General features: G+C 51.1%; 10 protein-coding genes across 10 annotated transcripts; 4 read left to right on the top strand and 6 right to left on the bottom strand.

Moving 5' to 3' along the window:
• Window positions 1–989: 989 nt before the first annotated feature.
• ASPGLDRAFT_64863 (guanine nucleotide-binding protein subunit gamma) lies at window positions 990–1,369 on the bottom strand (the record flags this gene model as incomplete). Its single annotated transcript, XM_022548829.1, has 3 exons — window positions 990–1,052; window positions 1,103–1,160; window positions 1,218–1,369. The coding sequence occupies 3 exons, from the start codon at window positions 1,367–1,369 to the stop codon at window positions 990–992; spliced, it is 273 nt and encodes a 90-aa protein (XP_022403296.1).
• An 820-nt stretch (window positions 1,370–2,189) lies between these two features.
• On the bottom strand, window positions 2,190–3,271 carry ASPGLDRAFT_23780 (amidohydrolase family protein; the record flags this gene model as incomplete). Its single annotated transcript, XM_022543326.1, has 2 exons — window positions 2,190–2,904; window positions 2,970–3,271. The coding sequence occupies 2 exons, from the start codon at window positions 3,269–3,271 to the stop codon at window positions 2,190–2,192; spliced, it is 1,017 nt and encodes a 338-aa protein (XP_022403295.1).
• Window positions 3,272–3,804: 533 nt separating this feature from the next.
• Window positions 3,805–5,432, top strand: ASPGLDRAFT_44443 (FAD-dependent oxidoreductase). The gene is made up of 4 exons (XM_022546029.1): window positions 3,805–4,261; window positions 4,311–5,034; window positions 5,090–5,168; window positions 5,220–5,432. Exons 1-4 carry the CDS (start codon window positions 3,854–3,856, stop codon window positions 5,347–5,349), a joined length of 1,341 nt encoding a protein of 446 aa, XP_022403294.1. The 5' UTR covers window positions 3,805–3,853; the 3' UTR covers window positions 5,350–5,432.
• Window positions 5,433–5,909: 477 nt separating this feature from the next.
• Window positions 5,910–9,232, top strand: tif32 (putative eukaryotic translation initiation factor 3 subunit EifCa; the record flags this gene model as incomplete). Its single annotated transcript, XM_022540256.1, has 4 exons — window positions 5,910–5,951; window positions 6,030–6,254; window positions 6,311–8,685; window positions 8,743–9,232. The coding sequence occupies 4 exons, from the start codon at window positions 5,910–5,912 to the stop codon at window positions 9,230–9,232; spliced, it is 3,132 nt and encodes a 1,043-aa protein (XP_022403293.1).
• A 350-nt stretch (window positions 9,233–9,582) lies between these two features.
• ASPGLDRAFT_1249252 (uncharacterized protein) lies at window positions 9,583–11,576 on the bottom strand. Its single transcript, XM_022540523.1, has 3 exons — window positions 10,639–11,576; window positions 10,388–10,590; window positions 9,583–10,333 (listed from the first exon to the last, which is right to left on the bottom strand). The coding sequence occupies exons 1-3, from the start codon at window positions 11,379–11,381 to the stop codon at window positions 9,933–9,935; spliced, it is 1,347 nt and encodes a 448-aa protein (XP_022403292.1). The 5' UTR covers window positions 11,382–11,576; the 3' UTR covers window positions 9,583–9,932.
• Window positions 11,577–11,742: 166 nt separating this feature from the next.
• Window positions 11,743–12,721, top strand: ASPGLDRAFT_44437 (peptide alpha-N-acetyltransferase complex B subunit NAT3). Its single transcript, XM_022546028.1, has 3 exons — window positions 11,743–12,156; window positions 12,231–12,462; window positions 12,533–12,721. The coding sequence occupies exons 1-3, from the start codon at window positions 11,988–11,990 to the stop codon at window positions 12,702–12,704; spliced, it is 573 nt and encodes a 190-aa protein (XP_022403291.1). The 5' UTR covers window positions 11,743–11,987; the 3' UTR covers window positions 12,705–12,721.
• A 116-nt stretch (window positions 12,722–12,837) lies between these two features.
• Window positions 12,838–14,632, bottom strand: ASPGLDRAFT_145106 (MCT family MFS transporter). Its single transcript, XM_022541842.1, has 2 exons — window positions 14,362–14,632; window positions 12,838–14,305 (listed from the first exon to the last, which is right to left on the bottom strand). The coding sequence occupies exons 1-2, from the start codon at window positions 14,529–14,531 to the stop codon at window positions 13,177–13,179; spliced, it is 1,299 nt and encodes a 432-aa protein (XP_022403290.1). The 5' UTR covers window positions 14,532–14,632; the 3' UTR covers window positions 12,838–13,176.
• Window positions 14,633–16,510: 1,878 nt separating this feature from the next.
• Window positions 16,511–17,291, bottom strand: ASPGLDRAFT_44434 (DNA-directed RNA polymerase core subunit RPO26). The gene is made up of 4 exons (XM_022546027.1): window positions 17,173–17,291; window positions 16,799–17,077; window positions 16,628–16,747; window positions 16,511–16,579 (listed from the first exon to the last, which is right to left on the bottom strand). The coding sequence occupies exons 1-4, from the start codon at window positions 17,205–17,207 to the stop codon at window positions 16,546–16,548; spliced, it is 468 nt and encodes a 155-aa protein (XP_022403289.1). The 5' UTR covers window positions 17,208–17,291; the 3' UTR covers window positions 16,511–16,545.
• A 245-nt stretch (window positions 17,292–17,536) lies between these two features.
• On the top strand, window positions 17,537–19,211 carry ASPGLDRAFT_33500 (C2H2-type zinc finger protein; the record flags this gene model as incomplete). The annotated part of the gene is made up of 2 exons (XM_022544316.1): window positions 17,537–17,618; window positions 17,680–19,211. 2 exons carry the CDS (start codon window positions 17,537–17,539, stop codon window positions 19,209–19,211), a joined length of 1,614 nt encoding a protein of 537 aa, XP_022403288.1.
• A 1,029-nt stretch (window positions 19,212–20,240) lies between these two features.
• On the bottom strand, window positions 20,241–21,453 carry ASPGLDRAFT_113357 (uncharacterized protein; the record flags this gene model as incomplete). The annotated part of the gene is made up of 3 exons (XM_022539611.1): window positions 20,241–20,513; window positions 20,565–20,875; window positions 20,925–21,453. Coding segments are annotated over 3 exons (1,113 nt in total), but the record flags the coding sequence as incomplete, so codon positions are not given.
• Window positions 21,454–22,693: the final 1,240 nt, after the last annotated feature.

The raw sequence follows: 22,693 nt of genomic DNA, 5'->3' as shown, positions 1-22,693 counted from the left end.
AAGAGTCGGTTAATTCAGCTAAGCACAATCAGGACAGATTCCGTTTAAATTTTCTGAACCATGAAAGGCACAACGCGTTCGCCGAATTGACGCAAAAAAGGCATTCTGGGCATCGCCAGGCCCGTACCTACGCAAATCAACCCTATCTCGAAACATCTCTGGCCTAGACTTACGGCGCAATCGTTACGAGGAATATACATTCGAAGACGATGACACTGGGGAACTTCGGGCCTTACTTTATGGGATACTGCATACACCTATCTCACGGGATGATAGTTCCACGGAACAAAATTGTTTCAGAAGCAAGGCTGGCAGATTGCTCCAAACACTGCACAGGATGCATGGTTATTCAAATATTTGCATAGAGCAATATATTTTGTACGATATGCCGATTAAATTTGGACCGGATGATGTCAGGGTTACATCGCAGCACATACTAGACTCGCATAACATTATTAAAGGTTATGTTAATCTATGTTACAAGAATTTTAATCCAGAATCGCACCGTCCCGAGGATCGCGGGAGACAATTTTCTTTCATCCTGATCCCATCGAAATAGAAAAGGTAAGGTCGACATCACGGCAGGACAAGGACAAAGGACAGACACCAGAAACGAGATATCAAAATCGAAAATGACCAATACCAGAAAAAAAACCAAGGAAATAGAATAAAGACACAGTAAATCAGCGCATCCTCCAGTGCGGCGCGATAGACCGAAGTAAAAATTAACAGCCATATTCACAGGTAAATGTCGGCCCGGCCCATGTAACCCAGCGCGCACTTGGCCTCAACATTAATAACCCGGAATGCGCCGTCGCGCGGTTTCCTTAATAAATAGGGGTATGAAACAAAAAGAAAAGTAGAAGATTAGGCGGAAGTAAGTCATGGCGAGATAACGAAGAGGGGAAATGAAAATCAGCGACGATGGACTGGCAGGTCGGATCCAGTCCATCCGAGCCAGAACGAGCATTGGGACGTCATGAGAAGCATTACATGACCGTGCAGCAGCCTCCTTGTTGCTGGGGAGCATAGGGGTCTTCGCGCTTGTCGACCTAGACATTGTTAGACTGGAATCCGACTGAGCATAGTAAGAGAATCGTACTTGACCCCATACGGAGGGAACCATAAAGTCGCGCGTGTTGTTGCAGTAGTTAATCAACCTAGCGACGAGTAAGCTATCGAATCCGGTGACGTCGCATTACGGCCGCAAGACTTACGACATGGAAGCCTCGGAGACCTTGACTCGCGGACGGTCGAGGTCCTCCTTGAGACGAGCGTTGAGCTCTGTAAGCCGGCGGTACTTGAGGTCCGCGACGCTCTGCTTCTTGTTCTTGACGTCTCCCCCGGATCGCAATTCGTAAGCGGGCATATTGGGTATGATGTGATATTATCGTTTGCGAATAATAGTCGTAGTATAAGGATAGGTGGTGAGATTCGAAGGTAGTAGTGTTGGTGGTGCACAGTAAGGGGTGATTGGAGGATCGAATTGGAGATTCGCGCGCGTTTGAAACGGTCGGCTGGACGGAGAGCCGTTGTGTGTGTGGGGAGCTCTCTCAGGGAGGGAAAAGGATGGGCGCGACTGGCGGCAGCGGAAGAAGCGAATGGAATGAAATAAAGGACAGTAAATAATAGTAGGTTAATAAGTAGAGATGAAAGAAAGAGAGTGACGAGGGAGCAGAAAAGCACGAATTAGGAGAAAAAGAGAGAGAAAGGAAGAAAGAGGAGAAAGAAGGAGGAGAAAAAAGTTGGTCTGAGATCCAGTGGGAAATTACGCAGCAGAGCCCCTGAACGAGTTTCTGCTATATGACCGCCGGGGATCACTCTGTGTTTTATTCTGCGATGACTGTACTTGTATTTGTATTCTGCTATTGAGCTCTTCTAATAGCACTCGATCAGATATAATATGCGTCAAAAATATTCCTGTCATTGATTCGTCTTAAAACGCTGGTCAGAATTCACGTGACGCGCATCCGATATATCCATCCGGAAAGCCAAAATGCGACGATAGCTCACAGAGTGTGGGTGATATATTGCTTGCAGAATGCGACAATAATTCCATTGATAGTAACGAGGACGAATCATAACAGACATGCATCACTTGCAGGACAACGCAGAGAAGCAACGGAAGACCATCCCGACTCATCCGATGAGATATGGATACCAGCACGGAATGAGACGAAAAGAGAGGGCTAAGCACTCGAATCTTTATACTCCCCCAGCTTAAACAACTTCTTCCCATTCTCCCTCCCAATTTTCACCCGATCAGTCTCATTCATCTCCGCCCCATCAAACCACCCACATCCCTCCTCAAACCTCTCAAATGGATAATCAATCGAGAACAAAACCCGATCCGCCCCAACCTCCGCCATACAAAAGTTCAACGTCGTCGTCGAGAAATGCCCCGACGTCGTAATCCACAGATTCTCCGCAAAATACTCCCGGATAGTCCTCTTACACGTCTCCCTCAGTCCCAACACCTTCTTCCGATCCTCAAACCAGTGGTTAATCCGCCACATGTCAAACGGGATATGCTCACCCAGATGGCCTAGGATCACCTGCAGACGCGGGTGTCGGTCGAAGACCCCGTTCGTCACCATGCCCAGGACATGTAGGCTGACGCCCTGCGCGAAGCTGAGCGGCGGGCCGATGAGCCACTTCCTGTCTGCCCAGAGCTTGTCGTAGATGGTTCCTGTGGGGTTGCGCGGGTGTAGGTAGAGGGGGACGTCGAGGTTGGTGCAGGTCTGCCAGAAGACGTCCCAGGATGGGTTGTCGTAGAAGATCAGGTCGTCGCCGTCTGGGCCGGCGCGCTGGGTGTCGTTTACGAGGGCGCCTTTGAAGCCGTGTGTCTCCACACAGCGACGGAGTTCAGAAGCGGCTCGGGTGGGATCGTGCATGGACAGCGTCCTATATCGTCATCAACATAAGTACATACCCTATGCAGAAGCTGCAGGAGATGGGAATGGTCATACGCAAACGCCCCCAGTCTATCCGATGCCTTGCTAACGCGCTCAGCGATGTAATCGTTGATCTCAACCGCCAAGGCGTGCGCCTCCTCCGGGTCCCAGATGTCCTGGACACCCGGGGCCGTATACGAGAGGATTTGATAGCCAACGCCATGCTTATCGGCGTATTCGATACGAAGCGTGTCGATATCCGTGATTTCTCGTACATGTTGCTCTGCGTCGGTAGAGAAAAGACTAGCCCACCAGCGAGTCTTTTCCTCAAAACGAGGCAAGGCAAAGGCTTCTTCGAGGGCGATCTTTCCGAGCATTCTGCAGAAGTAGTCGATCACAGCTAGACAAAGTTACTTTGTACAAAAAGTAGTTATGCAATACGAGAACAACAGCATTACTTTATAGACGCTACGCTACGCATCATCATTAGAAAACCATCCACCACCACAACGGAAATATTCCATCCCCATAGCAAACATTCATAATCAAGAATCAATCATAACCTCGGATATCACCTACCATGATATAATTGACGCAGCCAGTTTCCGTACAAATTGAGGCAAACCCGACCCGATATGCGTGCGGGTGCGGCCCGGGCACCGCTTATCGTCGGTGGATCAGGATGGATTATCTCAGTCGATTACGGATACAGAGTGCAGATTTCTTCGTGCAGGGCACAGAGAGTTTCGGTATGCCACATACAGGTCTATCAGGGTCGTGCGCGGGCCGCACACCGCGTGGAATGGTGCATGATGATGACGGTCCGGTGATTTAGTACATCGGAGTAATATGAGACATGGAATGGGTATATAAGCCCCGAGTTGTCTCTGAGTAAAGTCTTCCCTTTTCCATCTCATCATATTCTTTTCTTTCTTGAGCGTCCTTTGCAAAACATCAAAATGTCCAACTGGAATTGTCTCAACGTCGGCGTGGTTGGCGGTGGTATCGGCGGTATGTCCGTCGCGATAGCCCTACGCCGCGCGGGTCACGCCGTCACCATCTACGAGAAGTCCGACTACGCCGGTGAAGTAGGCGCGTCTGTCTCCTGTGCTGCCAACGGAACCAGGTGGCTGCATGAATGGGGCGTGGATGTGGCCAAGGGTGATCCCGTTGTGTTGAAGAAGCTTATCAACCGTGACTGGAAGACTGGTGAGCCGGTCAGCATATACGATCTGGATGATTATGAAGAGCGGTGGGGGTATGTGTATAATATGTTCCATCGGCAGTATATGCATGCCATGTTAAAGGATTCTGCACTTGGTGAGGAGGGAGAGGGGACTCCGGCGGTGTTAAAAGTTAACTACCGGGTAAGTCGACCACATCAAGAAGTACTTTCTATGGTGCTAAGCTGTGCAGTGCCGCGACATCAACCTGCACACAGGCGAAATCACATTCGAAAACGAAGCCATCGCTTACCACGACCTCATCATCGGCGCAGACGGTATCGGCTCCGCCGTCCGTGGCATCCTAGGAATCCGCCCTGAAAAGAAGCCTTCCGACCAGAGCTGCCTGCACGCCAACGTCACAACCGAAGAAGCCGTCAAAGCCGGCCTCGTCGACTACTCCCAAGACAGCGCACTCGAGTACTGGGGCGGCCAGGAAGGCAAATGGGACAAGATCGTCCTCTCCCCCTGCAACGGCGGCAAGCTCCTTTCTTACTACTGCTTCTTCCCGCGCGAACAAGGCGACTATACCACCCAGAGCTGGGGCGCTGAGAGTCGCAGCACGGATGAACTTCTGGCACCGTATCCCAAGCTTGATCGGCAGGTGTTTGGCCATCTGGGTATTGGGAAGGAGATTCAGCCGTGGCGGCTTTGGGTGCATGAGCCGTATCCGTATATCCAGCGGGGGAATGTGTGTCTTCTTGGGGACGCTGGGCATCCAATGATGCCGCATCAGAGCCAGGGAGCTTGTATGGCTATTGAGGATGCTGCTGCGCTGGGGATCTTGTTCAGCAGGCGGTACTTTTCAGGAGATATTCGTCAGGCACTTGCTGTTTATGAGGAGGTTCGGTTGCCGCGTGTCACTCGGGTGCAGTCTGCTGCGGCTAGAGCTGCATATAATATCAACGAGCGGATTGGTGAGTTCCATTTTCTGGACTCGATATGAACAGCCATGTTAACGTGCTTCATCAGGCTTCTCGTGCAACAAAGAGATCCCCACCTACCGCGTCGAGGACCAAAAGAACGTGCTGACGATCGAGGAGATGAACGCGTAAGTCATCCTCGTTCCCATTCATTCTGCTCATGCTGATCCGTTCCCCAGATACGACATGTACAAAGACATCGAGGAGAAGCTCGCAGTGAAGCAAGGCCAGACGTACATGGGTAGTTTCTTATGCGGACTGCCTGTTGGATTGGAGCTGCCAAGTGGCATTGTTATTGGAGCAGCATGATGCTGACGCAATAACTGTAAGATACTTGTGTAAATAGATATTGAGATTGTCGATATATAGCATCGAACATGGCAACATGGCTTGTTTAACAACACCTAGCCGGGATTGCAACCCACATGTCCCCACCAACACAATTATAATAAAAACGAGAATATAAATAAAAGAGATAGACAGGGGTAATTATTGTTTTATATCTAAATTATTGCTAAATCCTGTAGACGTTGTCAGTTGAAAGAACAATATCGTGGCGGGCTCACGTGACCATCGCTTATCGCCCGCTCAGGTGATTCTCGCACAACGACCGCCGCCCGGCACCAATTCTTCCTCTTTGGTCCGACCGTCGCGTGGCAGCGTCATCTTTATTTGAAATATTTAATACAGAAGACATAGCAAGGACCTATTTCCTCGCTTGTCGCCCTCGATTTTTTGCTGCCGCCCACCCGTTGTTGACAGCAAACCGCCAGAAAGAGGGTCGTTGAAGTTTTTTCGCCTTTGTGGATTCTACCGATTGCCCGCCGCCCAACGCCAGATTCTTTTGACCCCAAGGGGTACCGCCCATCATGCCGCCGCCGCCGCATATTAAGCCCGAGAATATTCTCAAGGTATGGTTTGCTGGGATAGGAGGATATAAAAGAGGTGTGGGTGAGATAGAGTGGTGGCTGACGAATTTGTTGTTCTAGCGGGCTCAAGAACTCATCGCCGTGGGCCAGTCCCCTGCTGCCCTCAACGTCCTTCACGAACATGTCACCTCCAAGAGGACGCGCAGCAGCCCCATCGCCTCGCTCGAGCCGGTGATGCTGCTGTTCGTTGAACTCTGCGTCGAGCTCCGTAAAGGAAAGGCCGCCAAGGATGGTCTCTACCAGTACAAGAACATCGCTCAGAATACCAACGTTGGAACTATCGAGGTACGATCTAAATCATAAGGATACATATGTGGATGGGGCTGATTTGGATTCTATAGACCGTCCTGAAGAAGTTCATCGAACTCGCCGAAAAGAAGGTCACCGAGGCCCAGGCCAAGGCCGACGAGATTCAGTCTTCCCTCGAGTCCGCTGCTCCCTCGTCGAACGTTGAAGATCTCGAAGCCATCGAAACCCCCGAGACTATCCTGCTCGCCACTGTTTCTGGTGAGCAGTCCCGCGACCGTACTGACCGCGCTGTCGTGACCCCGTGGCTCAAGTTTCTGTGGGAAACCTACCGTACCGTTCTCGAGATCCTGAAGAACAATGCCCGTCTCGAGGTTATGTACCAGACCACCGCCCTGCAGGCCTTCCAGTTCTGTCTCAAGTACACCCGCAAGACCGAGTTCCGCCGTCTCTGTGAGCTCCTCCGGAACCACGTCCAGAATGCCGCCAAGTACTCTGCTCAGATGCACGCCATCAATCTGAGTGACGCCGACACCCTGCAGCGCCACCTTGACACTCGTTTCCAGCAGCTCAACGTCGCCGTCGAGCTGGAGCTCTGGCAGGAGGCTTTCCGCAGTATCGAGGATATCCACACTCTTCTGAGCCTGAGCAAGCGCCCCGCCAAGAACCTGATGATGGCCAACTACTACGAGAAGCTCACCCGTATCTTCCTCGTTAGCGAGAACTACCTCTTCCACGCCGCTGCCTGGAACCGGTACTACAACCTTCTGCGTCAGTCTTCCGTGACCCTGGCCACTGGCCAAGGTAGCAAAAAGGACAACCCCTCCATCTCCGAGACCGAAATGACCAAGGCTGCTTCGTTCGTCCTCCTGTCCGCCTTGGCTATTCCCGTCATCAGCACTTCTCGCTCTCGTGGTGCGTTGGTTGATGTTGACGAGGCCCGCAAGAACAAGAACACCCGTCTCACCAACTTGCTGGGCATGGCCACTCCCCCCTCTCGCTCTGTTCTCTTCCGGGATGCCCTTAACAAGGGCTTGCTCAGCCGTGCTCGTCCTGAAATCCGTGACTTGTACAACATTCTCGAGGTCGACTTCCACCCACTCTCCATCTGCAAGAAGATCACCCCGATCCTCACGAAGATCGGTGCCGACCCCGAGATGGAGAAGTACGTCCTGCCCTTGCAGCAGGTCATCCTCACCCGTCTCTTCCAGCAGCTCTCCCAGGTCTACGAGTCGGTCGAACTCAAGTTCGTCTATGACCTCGCTCAATTCCCTGACCCCTTCCAGGTCACTCCTTCTATGATTGAGAAGTTCATCATGAACGGTTGCAAGAAGGGAGACCTCGCCATCCGTGTGAACCACACGTCGGGCGTTCTCACTTTCGAGACCGATGTCTTCTCGTCCTCCAAGGCCCTGCACCACGGCAGCGCTGCCGGCTCCGCTGAGAACGAAGTTGGCGCCGTCCAGCGTCTGCAGAACACTCCTGCGGAGATCGCCCGTATGCAGCTCACCCGCCTCGCCAAGACCCTCCACGTTACCTGCATGTACGTCGACCCTGCTTACAACGAGACGCGTATTCAGGCCAAGCAGACTGCCCAGGCTCGTGCTGAGGCTGGTCTAGCCAAGGAGCACGAGGAGACCTTGGCTCGCCGTGCCTTTATCGAGAAGAAGAAGGAGGCCGCTACCGATGCCGTCCAGCGGAAGCAGCGTGAGGAGGATGCCCGCAAGCGTATTCGCACCCAGCAAATCCAGGAGGCTGAGAAGCAACGGTTGCTGGATGAGCAACGCGAGCGTGAGATGAAGCGTCTCCGGGATGAGCAGGAGCGCATCCGCCAGCAGGAACTCAAGAAGCAGATCGATGAACTTAAGACTGGTGTCAAGGGCATTGACCTCAGCGAAATCGACCTGCAGGACCTCGATGCTAACCGCCTGCGGGCCATGAAGTTGGCCCAGCTTGAGAAGGAGAAGAATGAGCTGAACGACAAGGTGCGCACCATTGGCAAGCGTATTGACCACTTGGAACGTGCTTTCCGTCGCGAGGAACTCAAGCACATCCCCGAGGACTACGACGCTCAGAAGAAGCGCGACTTGGAGATGTTCGAGGCCGCCAAGGCCGAGACTCTCCAGGAGGCTGAGCTCAAGCACAAGGAGGCCGTCGCTCTCAAGCACCGTCTCAGCCGTGTGGTGCCTTACTTCAACAGCTTCCGCAAGGAAGTCTCCGAGAAGCGCCACGAGGAGTTCGAGAAGCGTCGCAAGGGCGCTGAAAGAGAGTTCGAGACCAAGAAGAACCAGCGTGTCAAGGAGGTCCGGGAGCGTCGCCGTCGTGAGCGTCTGGAGCGTGAGGCCGCCGAGCGCCAGCAGAAGGAAGAGGAGGAGCGCATCGCGCGCGAGGAGGAGGAGAGAACCGCTAAGGAGGAAGAGCGTAGAAGCCGTCTCGCCGAAGAGAAGGCTAAGCGTGAGGAGGAGAGAAAGTTAGTTTTCCTTTACCCCAAATTCCAAACAGAAAACATAGCTAATAATTTTCACAGGAGACTCGATGAGACCGCCGCCCGCCAGAGGCAGCGTGAGGAGGAAGCAGAAGCCCGTCGTGCCATTCGCAAAACGGAGCCTGCTGCTCCTGCTCCTGCTCCTTCTCGTACCGAGCCCGAACGTAGCGAACGTCCGCGTCTCAACCTTGCTCCTCGCACCGGTGGAACCAGCTGGAGAGAACGTCAAGCCGCCAAGGAAGCCGCTGGCGGTCCTGCTGCCCCGGCCCCCGCTGATGCTGCCCCTGCTGCTGCCCCCGCAGCTGAACAACCCAAGGAGGACGTCCCGCCTCTCCGGAAGACTGGCGGATACGTTCCTCCTCACCTGCGCGGTAACGCAACCCCGTCCGCTCCCGCTCCCTCGAACGGTGCCCAGCCGGAGCGTGAGCGTTTCGTGCCCCGTCGTGCGGAAGCGCCCGTCCACCCTCAACCATCCGACGAATCCAAGCCTGCGACCCAGAAGTGGACGCCCCGGTGGAAGCAGCAGCAATAAAGTTAACGTTGGTTTGCTTTGAGAACAGGTAGAAGGAAAAAAAAAAAGTTTCTTTCCTGTATGGCATGTCTTTTTTTTTATTTATTTCAACCTTGTTGGCATAGTTCTTTGTCCATTGTTTACGTTACTTATTTCCTCTCTTACTTTTTTACTTATTCCTCCCTTTGTTATGAGTTGCAGAATGAAAAGGGGAAAAGTTGGCAGGGGTCTCAGTCCTCTGGATCTTTTCTGTCCCTTGATGTGATGTCTTCCTTAGTTGCATGTGTCCCAGTAAATGAAGTTGTCATGTCTGGAATGTTGTTGATGAACATAATGTCTTTCATTACCTTCGTTTTGGATCTTATTGTCCAAGTGTCAGCTAGACTGACGCTGTTTCTCTACCTGTGGGTGATATATGATTAATTTGACTTGCCTCTGTATGCTTTTCCTAAGCTCGAAAGTCTCCAATATCTGAGGATTGGAATCATCTACATGGCACTTCGGTGCCATAAGTCAGTTATCTACTCAACGAAGTATCTGTATGTCCCGTTGTTCCTTGAAAAAATAAACCTATAAACATGAAGAGAAATATTTATATACCGTACTCAGGGGTATACATCATCTAAGTACTAGTAAATGTCGATCTTCCAAAGGTATCATCTGCAACTCCAACTCCAACAAATCAACAACCAACATTCAAGCAAAGCACAAAAATCACCCATCAAGCAGCAGCAACCTCCCCAGCCGCAGCCCCAAACAACCTTTCCCTCCACTCCCCACAAACAGCCTCAAACCCACTGACCACATCCCCACACTCCCTCCCCGCCTCCCTCTCCTTCAACTTCCGATCCCAATCCCCGCGTTCAAGCCACCTGGACCCTTCCTCGCGCCCTTCTTCCTCACGTCGTAATTCGGAAACAAGTTCCCGGGCTGAGCGCAGCCGGCGTGAGGCGGTGGATGTGAGTTGGCGGGATTCGTAGAGCGTGTCGCTGAGGCCTTGGAGCGAGTGGGTTAGGTCGGAGGTTTGGGAGATGAGGGTTTGGAGGGAGGATAGAGGGTTTGCGTGTGCTTGTGGTTGTGAGTGGGTGCGAGAGTGTGAGTGTGAGGTTGAATTTGAGTGGGAGTGGGAGTGTGGGGTTCCTGGGCGCGATGTTGCTGGTGTTGTGGTTGTTGTTGAGGAGTGGCTGTGGCGTGCTTGGCCGGGGAAAGGGTAGGGGAGGTTTGGGAGGAGTTCGGCGTCGATTAAGGGGATGAGGGCATCGATTGCGTCTTCGGAGAGGAGGGGGAAGGGCGAGAAGAGGAGGGGGTGGGTGAGGGTTTGGAGGGTGCGGGTTTGGTGGGTTAGATGCGATGTGATAGAGGTGTGTGCTGTGATGAGTCTGTAGAAGTTAGTATCTCAACTCATCTACAGAAAGAGGGGGACTTACCGCATGGCATTATTCTCAATTCCACTCTGACCACCCAAATCCCGCAGGGCTTCAACAGCCCGCTTGATAACATGATCATTCTCACTACCATTATTCTCCATCCCCCGTCTCGCCAGACTCTCAATCTCCGCCATTTGCCCCTCCAAACTAGGCGAGATATCCGCCGCCTCCTCTAGATCCGAATCATTCCCATAATCCGACCCATCATACTGCGACTCATGCCGCCTATGCCTCTGAGCCGCATTCCTCCCCTTCGGCTTCGGCGGATGCAATGTATTATGCTCAACTGAATACCCCGACGACGGCGTCCTCGCACCACCGCCCCCCATCTCATAATCCTCCTCCCCATCACTCACATCCTGCTGCTGTGAATCCACGGGACCGTTATGAGTCTCCTGCCCCGACGCATACCCATACCCGTATCCATACCCCTCTTCTTCTTCTTCTTCTTCTTCTTCTTCCTCCCATGCGTCTGCTAGTTCATCTGCGAGGTTGCCCAGGCCCGCACCGCCGCCTACATCTGCGGAGGTGCCGGTAAGGTCGACGTCGACGGAGCCGCGGTGGGGGGCGTTCACATTCATCATGCCTTGTTGGCGGGGCGTGCCGGGGGTGGGAGGGGTTGCTGTGCGTGGAGGGCTGGAACTGTGAGGGAATTCGTTCCCATAGGTGCCCGGGGAGAGGGGCTCGAAGCCGCCGTTGGTATCGGGATGGCGGTGAGGGATGTTCAGGGGAGATGGTGGCATGCTGCAGGTTTGACCTTGACTCTGAACGAGGAATTCTTCAGATAGAATAAAGATTAATTCGACGATGCCAGAACAATCGAGGTGAATGTCCAGCGCAAGGAGTTGTTTATGTAGTTTTGGTGGTGAAACGTCACTCCGCAATGGCCGATAATAGGGGCACAGCAGGTCAACAGGAGATACTGCGGTTTAAGTCGGGTTCAAAAGGCGTCAAATCGAGTTCTCGAAATGATAGTCAGGCAGAATAATTGAAACTCGGGAGACACCCTTTCAGGTGAATAATAACTAACTAGCGTTTGTTTTTATTTGCCTGTCCCCTGAAAGCGAGGCTGATGGAGTGCCTGAAAACGGTGGTCCCGTGACCGATAAAACCCCAAACCGACCCCACCGCCGATGATGATGGCTTCTATCGTCGATTCGGGCAGTTTTGGCACCGTTTTCGTCGCGCCGGAATCCCATCGTTTACATTCCTACTTGGTGCTTTGTTTTTCTGAATTATTGATACCCCTGCATGTGATTATCGATTGTTTGTTTACGTCGCACGAACCATATCTCCAGCCCACGCTCGAAACCGCATCCGCGCAACAGCAAAAATAACCACCCGCAACAATGACCTCCATCCGCCGCATGACCCCAACAGACCTCTTCTCCCTCAACCTCACAAACCTCGACCCCCTCACCGAAAACTATGACCTAGGTTTCTATCTCAACTACCTAATGCGGTGGCCGTCGCTCTTCAGCGTCGTCCAAGACCGCGGGGAAGGCATCGCCGGATATAGTGCGCCCCCCCCCCTTCTCCCCACATTCTCAACAAACACGCTGAAATTGGGGGTATGCTAACGCAATTGACAGTCATGGGCAAACTAGAAGAACAACACCCCTCCATGCGCCACTCCGAGCACTACACCCCCTGGCACGGGCATATCACCGTTCTTACTGTCGCGCCTGCATGGCGAAGACTTGGTTTTGCGCGAAGACTTACGGAACGACTTGAGCGGGGATCGGATATTAATAACGCGTGGTTTGTGGATTTGTATGTTAGGGCGGGGAATAAGGTAGCTGTGGACATGTATAAGGGGATGGGGTGAGTTTTTCCTCCTTTTGTTTGTTTGACGATTCCGGCGGGGAGATTGCTAACAGTTGGGTTTTAATAGGTACTCCGTTTTCCGTCGCGTGGTTAATTATTACAGTGACGATCCTAGCGGGATGTCTGAGACGGGTGAGGATGCGTATGATATGCGGAAACCGTGCAGTCGCGATAAGAAGTTCGAGCATGTTCGGGAGAATGGGGAGGATTTCCCGGTTGGGCCGGAGGATGTTCTCTAATCGTTGGATATGAGATGGGGATAATGATTTAGAGAAGAGCTTGGCCTGATTTAGCGAGCATTGGGAATTGGTGTTATGAATGAGATCTACTTGCAATGTACAATTGATAGCTAGTTAACTATGCAATCGTTATGATGTAAGCAAACTGAATTATAACTATGATGTTTATATGCAAAGTATGTACAGGATTCTATCCCATATCGCTATCCCTCAAAAACAGTATATGCAAACCTGACCAAACCATTAAATATAACTTGCATGCTAGTACATAACCTCGTAGTCCATACTGAAACCTGGTATCATGAGCAGAACGACAGAACAAGCACATGCAAGAAAACGATGACTTTTGGTATGCCCCGGATGCTGGAAACGACAACAAAAATAAAAATTAGGCATTAGTAGACGATGGTAATAGGGTTGAAGTCTTGCATGCAAGAACTCTTGGTGTTTTTGTTTTTCTTCTGTGGTGTGATTATGCCCGAGCCTTGAACGTGATACCCGTGCGCATAAGTCGCAAAGTCACGAAAAACCCAGAAGCAGTAATAAGACAGCAAGCAGTGAACAGCTGAACACCCAGGTACGACCCCGAGTCACTCAAAATAGCACCACCGATAGGAGTACCAATCAGCAATCCAATCGATGTCACCGCAAAAACCATACCCAGCCGGGTTCCCAGTTCCCGAACGTCCTGAGTCATAGTAGCCATAACCACAGCGGGCAGAGAGACGAATCCACCCGAGCACAGACCATACAAGACAGCCAGGACGATGATACCGGGGACATTATGGACGCCGATCCAGGCAAAGGCTAGGATAGCAGTTGCTGTAGCGGCGGGAGTAAGCACATTCAAAGGACCCGTAAGGTCAGCAATGAAGTTGGGGAAGATACGGCCGAAAGTGGAACCGGCGTTGAGCATAGCGAGAAGGTAGAAGCCCAGTTCCGAGCCGACGATACCCGTGTCGATGGCGTAGGACTGGACGTAGAAGAGGAAGTTGTAGAAGCCCATGAAACCCAGGAACATGGCGATGCAGAACATGACGAATTGGGGTTCCTTGAAAGCGGAGACGATGAAGAGCTTGCGCTTGTCCTTGGGAGAAAATCGCAGTTTCATTGTGAGTTGGGAGATGCAGATTGTTCCCAGGCAGAGAAAGCCGACTGCGCGCGTTGCCCATGGGAATCCAACCTTTTGTTGGAGCTGGTTGAACATGATGGGATACACCACACCTCCGATACTGCTTCCCGAGGCTGCGACTCCGTTGGCCAGACCTCTTCTCTTCTTGAAGTATTGCGGTAGAATGGCGACGGACGGGACGAACAGACATCCACTGGAAAGTCCGATGACGACACCTTGCGCAAGGATCAAGTGCCAGTACTTCGAGGAGATACTAACCATCATCAAAGCGAACGGCATCATGATGTTGCCAAAGGTGAGCAGATACCGGAAGTATCCAGCGTCGAAAAGCGGGCCTGTGACGACTCCGAAAAGCATGAGAAGGAATGACTGCAACGATCCGATCCAAGCGATATCCGACGACGACATGTTCGAGAGGAGGTTTTGCTCGTAGTATGTTTGGAAAGCGCCCCATGTGTTAATCACGCCCCTATACATCAGTTTGTTAGAATAGTTTAACATCCACTAGACCAATGAGTTACATACCATGAGTTGAAGAACAGAAACCATGAACCGAGCACTTGCATCCATGGCTCAAGACCTGTGTCGTAGACATGTTCTTCCTTTTCGTAAGGCTGCTGGCTTGTCTCGTTTTTCTCGATGTTGTCAGGAGAGGCCACGGCGGCCGATTCTTCGACGTCGACATTCGCACCCATCTTGGCACTATCAAACTGATCGGTTCTGTCTCGTTTCTCTTGGTGACTGGATACTCCGTTAAGATAGGCGGTCGTTCGGATATAGCAACCGTCCAGAAGTTAACCCCAGACAAGAAGTAACAAACAACAGCAGACAAAGAGAGAAAAAGATGAAATAAAAGAAAAAACTGCAAGCAGCTCTGACAAATCCAAGGCCCAAGCAGGACAAGCGGGGCCCTAAAAGGCTAAGCAGCGCAGCTAACCATGGTTTTCCGACTTTTTCACCTTTTCCGGAGTTAAAACTATGCTGAAACGAGTGTCAGGTCCACTGATCATCTACCGTGCTATGTAGTTCTGCTTGTATGGAGTGCTCTGTAGAGACCTTGTATTGTATGGCTATCTCTTTAACGATGCCCCGGAATGACCTGCCATCCCCAGTGCACTCCGCATACTATCCTACTCTATACAGGTAGAACAGTGGGAGTCAACGTTCTTGGTTATCTCGTAATCAGATAGAAGCGTGCCGATAACCGATAACCCAGGCGGAGATAATTCTTTTAGATCCATTCGGACTTTATTCTACTAATTCCGATTCGGTTTTCTCCCCGAATGCTGCTCTTCTCGGCGGGAATATGGGTCTCGTTTCTGGGCACGAATGAATGATTCGCTGGAAATAAAAGTCTAACGCATCCATGGATCTATGGAACGGAACGTCTCTGCTTTCCGTAGCCATGCCTGCATGGTCAAGGGACTGATTATCTTCCGGAGTGCCGATGGGGTTCCCCGGGATACATCTCTTAGCTGCTAGCATCATACTAGCATCCCTGTCGCAACCATTGAGCCGAGTGATCTGACTGAGAATTGTAGACCGCATGCGTACTCCGTAGTTAACTACTCCGACCATATTACGGAGTACGGAGTAGAGAAGAGGTGTCGGGACTTTGCAGCGCGCTAACTGCCGGCGGGCCGCACGTGCCTGGCTAAGCTGCTTTCGGAAGTTGCTCACCTACAGTCATTTCTTAGCCAATCCAGCGTTGTACCGGTTCTGATATTGGTGAATACTTCAAGCCACAATATATTATCGACTTTGGCGGTCTGGTGGTATGTCGGTGTACTGATATAATGGCAAGCTTCCTGGGAGCCTAGACCCGAAGAGACCATCCGCATAAGCAAAACATGGCTGACTCGGATTTGGTGCTCTCGAAAAGCAGCACCACTGGCCTCTACAAGGGTCTACTGTATACTCTGCATATTCGCGATCCCCCTAACGAAATCGAGACATTGGATGTCCAACAAGCCGTAATGCAACCCAAAAATCCCGACCATCCGAGCCCTTGCGCTGCGGCTCGGACCGGACCTTTAAGCAGCGTCACCGTTTTCAGGATTCCATACCTATGCTTGAAACATAGTGGGTTCGTTTATGAGCCCCGAGCCAAGCCAATGTAGAACCCTAACATGAGAGCAATCCATGTATAGTTATCGCGCTATATTGTGATTATCACCATGAGAAGTATATACAAACCACGCCACAAGACCAGTCCGACACTCGGGTATCTCTCTGCAGGGCATGGCAATAAAAGAATACTCGAGGTTGACGGTTCACCGCTTCATCTTGGTGAACAGCGTACAAGCTATCTTGTCCTGATTGACCGCCGAGTAGGATATCCGTATCCGAGGATTGTTCTCATAGCAAAAATGGCTTTGGATTGTGGTCCGTATGTCACAGAACGCTCCAGGCCCTCGTGGTTGAATATGGACGCGGACATTCGTCACTTTGCACGGCGCATAGCAGATACTCCGCGGGATTATAACGGACACGAGCTGACCTCAACGCTTTTCTTTCTTCTTTACCTGGATTGGAGACTGTCTGTATTAACTTTTCATTTTCTATTCTTTTTTTCAATTCTTCTTTTTTCTTTTTTCTAATGGTCTGCCCGACTCCCAAACTCCAAACGCTATGCTCCAATAAAAGGAAAGATATGAACATACACACCAAACATGTCAAATCCCGAATAAACCACCCATATATTGCAAATTAAAGCAGCTCCTCACATGTCCAGTCCTCGTACCTAGAATGGTCAGATAAAATCTCCCAATTCGGGTATAGGAAAGCTTACCATCCATCTGGCAGATATCTCCGCACAATCAGAGGGATCTTCTTCTGGTTGAGTTCCTTGATAGCAATCTGCAACGGGTCCGTTTCGCCTTCAAGATCCACGAGCACAGGGGCATTCATACTAGACCTTATTAGCAAGGAAAGGTCTCATCCAGCCAAACTCCCAACGAACCTGATCTGCAAAGCTCTTGTACCCAAAACACGCGCTCTCTCGTACTTGGTCATGTACGGGGTAGTCGCCCGCTGCTCGTTAGGAACCTTCTTCTCCCGAGCTTGTTCCATGATCTTCCCCGAATAACCGGCATTGGGATCGCCCGAGACAACAACTTGGTCGCCGTCGACGTTAGGCGCGTATGATTCGTCGCCCTCTTCCTGGCCCTCAATGTCCTCGGGGTTCACGAAATCGTCGGGCTCAAGGTCGTCGACTTCCTCCGCGGGCTCGTAGTCGTAGCTATACGCATACAAGTCAGATCAAAAGAGTCCGCATTGTAAAGCATGAATCCTCTTGAATGGCGCAGGCAAGTGAAAAAGAAAGGTGGTCCTTACGTCTCCTCCTCATGGTCACCACCGTAGTCAGACATCGTGTCGGATTAATAGGTAAAAAAGCTCAACGGCAAGCTGCACAATAGCTCAATGGGTTCCTTTCGAGTTTCTTCGTCCGCGAACAACTCCAATTCAACAAACGATGTTGCGACGGTCAATGGGTGAAGAATTCGCTGTCGCGACCACAAAAAGGCGGGCGGAAAAAGTTCCTGGGTCGAGCTAGTCCCGATTGGGATGGATCGTCTCACCGCCCTGGCAAAATATTCGATATCAGCGAAATTTACGATTTGGGCTTCGATTAAAGATTGATAGTTTTTCAGTTTTCTCGTCCTTCATGTTATGAAGGATAGGTGGGCTCAATTGAGCCATGGGTCAGAAACGAAAGGCTTCTGCGGGCAGCTCGCCGCATCCGAAGAGGATACAGAAAGAGACTGTGCTGGACCACAATGGTAAGCCTGGACCTATCTCTCTTCGATAGAAAAGCACTAATAAGTTTGGACTATATGTTAGATCCGATCTATGAAGAAGCGCACTCCGATCCAGAGTATTTGTCTGAAAATGACAACGAAAGCTTTGCCAGCGATATCCCACTTGAAACCCCAGCGACACCAATCTCCGTGACGTCGAGCAGATATCCATCAGAACTTAAAACCCACCTTTGTCCCTACGAGGACTGTACGAAGGCGTTCAATCGACCGGCACGTCTACATGAGCATCTGCGGTCGCATAATAATGAGCGACTCTTTACCTGCACACAAGATGGCTGCGACAAGACCTTTCTCCGAGCATCGCATCTCAATCATCACACCAAAAGCGCCCACACCGGTGTTCGAGACTACGTTTGCGATCGACCGGGCTGTGCGAAGAGCTTCGTGACAGGCTCACGACTCCGGAGGCATCTGGCAGCACATGACGGAAGAGACAAGTACCGGTGCACGGAGTACCCGCCTTGCAGTGAGACGTTCCGGAAGCACACGACGCTCCAGAAACATATCATGACGGCGCATTTGAAACAGAAACCTTTTCCATGTCCGCATGTTGATGCAGCGACGGGGCAGAAATGTCCAATGGCGTTTGAGACGGCTGGACATCTTCGTGCTCACGAGAGCAGACTTCATACAGAGAAACGGTTCACCTGCACGGAATGTTCTCAGCGAATGGACACCGATAACAACGAAAACGATTCCGCTGTTACATTTCCTACATACGCACTGCTACAAGCACATATTCGCACCGCTCATCCACCACAATGTCCAAACTGTCTCGTCACCTGCTCTACATCGCGAGAACTGCGCCGCCATTTGGAAGTCGCCCACGGCGACGTTAGCGTCGAGGAAAGAAAAGTCTTCTCATGCACCGTACCCGGATGCGACCGCAGCTTCACCAAGAAAGGAAACCTAACCGTGCACATCCGAACCGTGCACGAGGGCGAGAAACGCTTCGCCTGCGGCGAGACTGACCTCTCTACTTCCAAGAAAGTCGCCGGCTGGGACGGTTATGGCTGCGGAAAGCGATACGGCACGAAACTCGCACTGGAAGAGCACATACGTACCGCGCATCTGGGCTTCCCGAACGCCAAAGCATTACGCCGGCAGCGATTGGGCCAAGGGCAAAACAACAATAGCGACACCACGACCAACACCCCATCAACCCTGGCCGCGCTTACGGGTGCAGGATACGCAGAGGAAACAGGACGACACATCACCTGCTTTATCGACTCGTGCGCGCACAGATTCCATCGCGATTACGATCTCTGGGTACACATGGGCGGTAAACACGGTTGCTCTGAAGACGAGATCCGAGACCTCTTCCTGCGACGGGCATTATTATTATCCGCAAATGAAGACGGACAGCAACAAGAGCAGCAACAGCAGCCCAGCGGCGAGGTTTTCGGAATCTACGGATACGAGTTCAACCCCGATCCTTACGAGTCGTACCCTGCCGAAGCGATGCACGCAACACAAGATGCAAAAGAAGAGATACCCCCTGATAACGATATGGCGCTTATTGATCCCGTTTTGGCGTACAACTTGATGAATTGAGCTAGCATGAGCGATTATTTCGGTTCAGTGTTCAGTGTTCGGTGTTCAGTGATTGTATATAGTTATAATGCTTGATTTAGATTTGTTTGAACTGGGCTAAACTACCTATCTACACTGCTATTATGGTATGAGTATGTCCAGTATGAGTATGTTAGCCTGTTCTCGCTCTGTTGAGTTAGTATTCCTGGTTTCAGCCCAGGCTAGGTTAGATTTGAGATTATCAAGTGCGTTGGTTCTATCTTCGACAATTGAGCTTTCTCGTCAATCGGGTTCTTGTCAAAGTGGTCAGCACACTGGTGAAGGAGGGAAAATACCTGCAAAATAAAAAAGTATTTAAGTACATACAAATGCTCACAGAATCTGCTTCCCCGTTCTTCCTTTCATAATTAAATAGAATTAGTTGCAGGGGGAGATATTTCCGTTCATATCCTTTTCCAATAACGAGACAATAAACCACCAACTTTTTACCTTCGAAACTGGGTTTTTCTTTCTTCCGAAAAGAGTAAGTCTAAAACGTGTCGCGACCAGAGCGGAGAAAGAAGTAAACGTTCGATATGCCCTAGAAAAGCCGCAAGATACCAAAGACGAGAGCCAGAGTCAAACGCATCCAATACGAAGACTACCAACAACGCGACGTTTAGGAATCGGAATCGGTCGAGAAAGAGGCAGAAGAGTGAGGTGCTTGTTCTTCTCGACGGCTGCGGCTTTCTTGAAGATTGAACTCGAATAGTCCTATCACGACATTAACCAACCCGCTTAGAACAATCCCTCAAATGCGAAGCTCACCGTATAATCCAACTCCAACCTCTTCTCAAGCATAATCTTCGAACTCAACGTCATCTCCACAGACGCCTGCGCCAAATACTCCAAGACCTGCCGATCATGATAAGTCTTAATCTGACCCTGACTCATTCTCAGACGACGACGGATAAGCGGCAGTTTCTGCGAAAGCAGCGTAGCTGAATCAGACCATTCCATCGAGGCAGCGCCGGAGACACGGTCGTGGTTGTGATCGTAGCTCAAATCCGCGATGGCGGAGAGATAGTCTGTGTTCCTGCTCATGGGGGCCTTGTCCGCGTGAGAAAAGGGCGTGGTGAGGCCGGAGTGGATGCGTTCATTGGGGATTCTGATTGCGGTGAAATGGTATAGGAGGGCGATGCGGTCCCAGTCGGTGAGATCGGTTGGTTTCTTGAGGGTGAAGGCGCGGACGATGTCGCAGAATAGGTGCACGGCTGCTGCGCCGCGAGCGAGGCCTAGCCAGACTGCTATCTTCAGAATGAGGTCTAGCACGCTGCCTCGCAGCTCGGGACGAGTCCAGTTGCACCAGGCTGTGGGCTGGGTGTCGGGTTGGACGGGGAGGTAGTCGGGGAGGTAGTCGGGGAGGTAGTCGGGGAGGTGGTCGGGGAGGTAGTCGGGGAGGTAGTCGGGGAGGTAGTCGGGGAGGTTTTCGTGGAGCGGAGGGAGGAAGCCGAGGGCTCGCGCTCTGTGCGGGGAGGTCCGGATTAAGTGCGCTTTGTAGTATTGGTGGAAGGAGGTGAAGTGGAGGTTTGTTTTGAGGAATTCACCCCAGCCGAGAGAGGCTTTGCAGGCGTCGATGCGGAATTCGCGGATGTTGACTTCGGCTTTGTGGTCTTCTGGGTCGATATTGGGGGAGAATATGGTTCCTTGTTTGTCAGAGGTTGTTTTATTGGAGGGTCAATAGGGTTAGCTTACTGTCATCATTGGCCCCCTGAATCTCAGCCGAAATCTCCTCCTTGAAGTGTTTGATAATACACATTGAGGTCTTTACCTGGTCGCACGAGTCGTCCGGGTTGGTGAGTCGACTGCCAATCCAGTAAATCGCTCTGGGGTCATCTGCCCACAACGGTGACAGCAACTTTTTCAGAACCCCAAGCTCAGACACGAACAGCCTATCATCGGTACCACGAGCACGACCAATGCGATAGTACCTAGGAACCGGGTGTCTCTCGCACAACCACTTGAACATGGAAAGCTGAAAGTACTCCATTTGATCCCAATCTTCGAGCAGAATAACCATGAGATGCGCATACGAGCCAGGAAACAAATCATGTCCAAGACGAGGAGTCCACGCCTTCACATATTCCGGGAACGTAGCGGCATCGAAGCCCCTGGCGAAGTTGGACACGAGCTCGCGAAGGCGCTGGGTGTCGTATGCGGCGAGACGTTCTTCGCGGTCGCGCTCGTCTAGGTCGAAGGGATCGGAGAAGACGGAGGTCGTGTCGTCGAAGGGGTCGATCAGGCGCTCCTCGGGGGTGGGAAATCCTGACAGAGGGAAGATTTCCTCGGGCAGGGCTTCTTCCATGTTGGTGATTCCGCTGGGTTCCTAATGTGGTAAGGTGTTAGGGTTCTGGCGCGGAGTAGCTATCTTGTCACTTACCGTGAATACAGAAAAAGGTAAGAATACTCCAAAGACTAAGTAAGCGAAGACTACCAGAATTGTCGAGAGCTTGCTGCTGGCAGCCCAGCGCTGAAATGCGAGCATCCAAGAGCTTGTAGCGCGACACCAACCAGGCTGGTTCAGATGAAAGCGAAAAGAGAACAAGAAGTGGAAGAGGGATAGATATACGTCGCCATGAGAGGGTCATGAGGGGGAGGGGTAAGGTAAATGCTTATGCCTGGCGTGGTGAATAGAGTGCTTGAGTGAGCAGTGAATGCATCTGAGTAGGGTAAGCAAGAGGAACAAAGATCGAACCATTCGAGACATTGGGTGGAAAGACGCTGCCGGAGTGATTGGTCACGACTGCTTCTGCTGTAATATGTGCAACAGTCATTCTGTGCTCTGATTCCACGAGTATAGCCTTATTTGTCTTGTGGTCGATTTGGTTTTATTTTGCATCCTCTCGTCGCTCATACTCAATATCTCCATGAGTAGATGCAATATGCCCGGTTACTATACGACTGGTCCAGCACTATCTGATCCAAACTAGCGATACAGCGGAATATAATTCAATAGAACCACTAGTAGGCCAGTGAAGCAGGTCAAGTAAAATCACATGACTAAATCACATGATCATCTGAGTGAAGGCGAATCAGCCACACTTTTTGTGAGGCAAGCTTCGTATGCGTTTTTTAGTGCAAAGTCAATAGAGTTGCCGTCGTGGCGTTGAATGGAGAAGCGATCGGCCGAGTGGGCGTCGGAGTTTTGGGTGCTGTGAGTGCTGAATCCTCCGCTGCACGTAAATAGCATACATAACTATGTATTTATAGTTAGTTAACAGTCTTACAGAGTACTCCTAGGTACTTTGTAGGATTGCTCTGATACACCTCATACAATCCCGTTGTCTGCGAGTGTCAGAACTTTTCTTTTTTTGCCCCAGATGCATTACTATATTTGGTAATCGTGGAATGGGACGGTAATTACGGTATTGCATACATCCTGATAAGGCTACATTCTTTAGACAACAATATGCAGATGCTATACTTTAGATAGATTGACTCCTATACTACCATATAATTGTAAA

The sequence above is a fragment of the Aspergillus glaucus genome (assembly GCF_001890805.1).
Source record: "Aspergillus glaucus CBS 516.65 unplaced genomic scaffold ASPGLscaffold_5, whole genome shotgun sequence".
NCBI classification, from domain to species: domain Eukaryota; kingdom Fungi; phylum Ascomycota; class Eurotiomycetes; order Eurotiales; family Aspergillaceae; genus Aspergillus; species Aspergillus glaucus.
This window is presented reverse-complemented; position numbering and strand designations above follow the sequence as displayed.